The sequence below is a fragment of the Phalaenopsis equestris genome, unplaced genomic scaffold (genome assembly GCF_001263595.1).
Source record: "Phalaenopsis equestris unplaced genomic scaffold, ASM126359v1 Scaffold202563, whole genome shotgun sequence".
In the NCBI taxonomy this organism is placed as follows: Eukaryota; Viridiplantae; Streptophyta; class Magnoliopsida; order Asparagales; family Orchidaceae; genus Phalaenopsis; species Phalaenopsis equestris.
The window spans coordinates 1-1,070 of NW_018222256.1; the positions used below are offsets into that span (position 1 = coordinate 1).

Here is a 1,070-nt window from a genome sequence, read left to right on the forward strand (position 1 = left end):
AATCTCACAAATACCAATCAAAACCCTGTACTCGCCCTGAATAGAGCGATGAGCAATTAATTTATGATCATTTATCAAATTACAATATTCTTGGTTTATCAACAATCATTTGGACATCTCAATTAGGATTCACGCCATACAATTAATCATTAAAAAAATGGAAGATTTACATACATGCCGCCCAATTCTTATGTATCTGCGTATCTAACTTTTAAATTTTGATATTTACATTAATATCACTTTATCAATACATGAAAGTCTATATTTCACTTTTAGAAAGTTAGTAATAATGATATTTTTGGCACAAATGTTAAAATCAAAGTTTGTGTTAGATATGTAATTCCCCTTTAAAAAAAGAATTATAACATTACACCTCACGTCTGTTTTCACAGGACACGCCAAGCTTCAATCACTACAGAACTTATTGAGATCATTTCTGGAGCATCAGCTCTGGAAGGGTGATATGCTTAAGAGGTATTGTTTCTACCTGTTTTTCTTCACTTTCCTTTAAAATGGAGGAACTTGAGAATAATTGTGCCATAGGGCCATGTAAGTACTGAAAATAACGCCATACTTCTCATTTTTTTACATGCAGGGATTCCCTTTTTTAATTTTCAACTTGTTTTACTGCAAATGTTGTTTTTGCTGATTTGCCCAGCAATCTTATTTATTGCACTTTTGTGCTTTCTGATGATGATGAAATCCTAAAAAACAATGTGTTATATTGTTCCCTTTTTCCAACTTCTTAAGGCGATGTTTGGCTGTTTTAAATCTGATAAATCGGATTTAGTACATCCAGATTTCCGTTTTGAAAGAGATGAAACACGAGCGTTGGATTTTATTTAATTTTTTTTTGGTATTTGGTTGGATTTAAGTTAAATTCATTGCTAAATCCTATTAATAGCATGCCTCCGATCACCGTCTGAGTTTAGACTACTAATTTATGAGAATATTTTGCCCAGCAATCTTATTGACTCGGAATTTATCTTTAGATGATTGAGATTCAGAAATTGATTGGGATTGCATTTTGCTTTTGCCAAAATACAATAATGAAGCTAGCAAATCATTTC

General features: G+C 31.8%; 1 protein-coding gene across 1 annotated transcript; it reads left to right on the top strand.

The window, feature by feature from the left end:
• Positions 1–399: 399 nt before the first annotated feature.
• On the top strand, positions 400–694 carry LOC110036107 (ATP synthase subunit gamma, mitochondrial; the record flags this gene model as incomplete). The annotated part of the gene is given in 1 exon segment (XM_020740471.1): positions 400–694. A coding segment is annotated over 1 exon segment (63 nt), but the record flags the coding sequence as incomplete, so codon positions are not given.
• Positions 695–1,070: the final 376 nt, after the last annotated feature.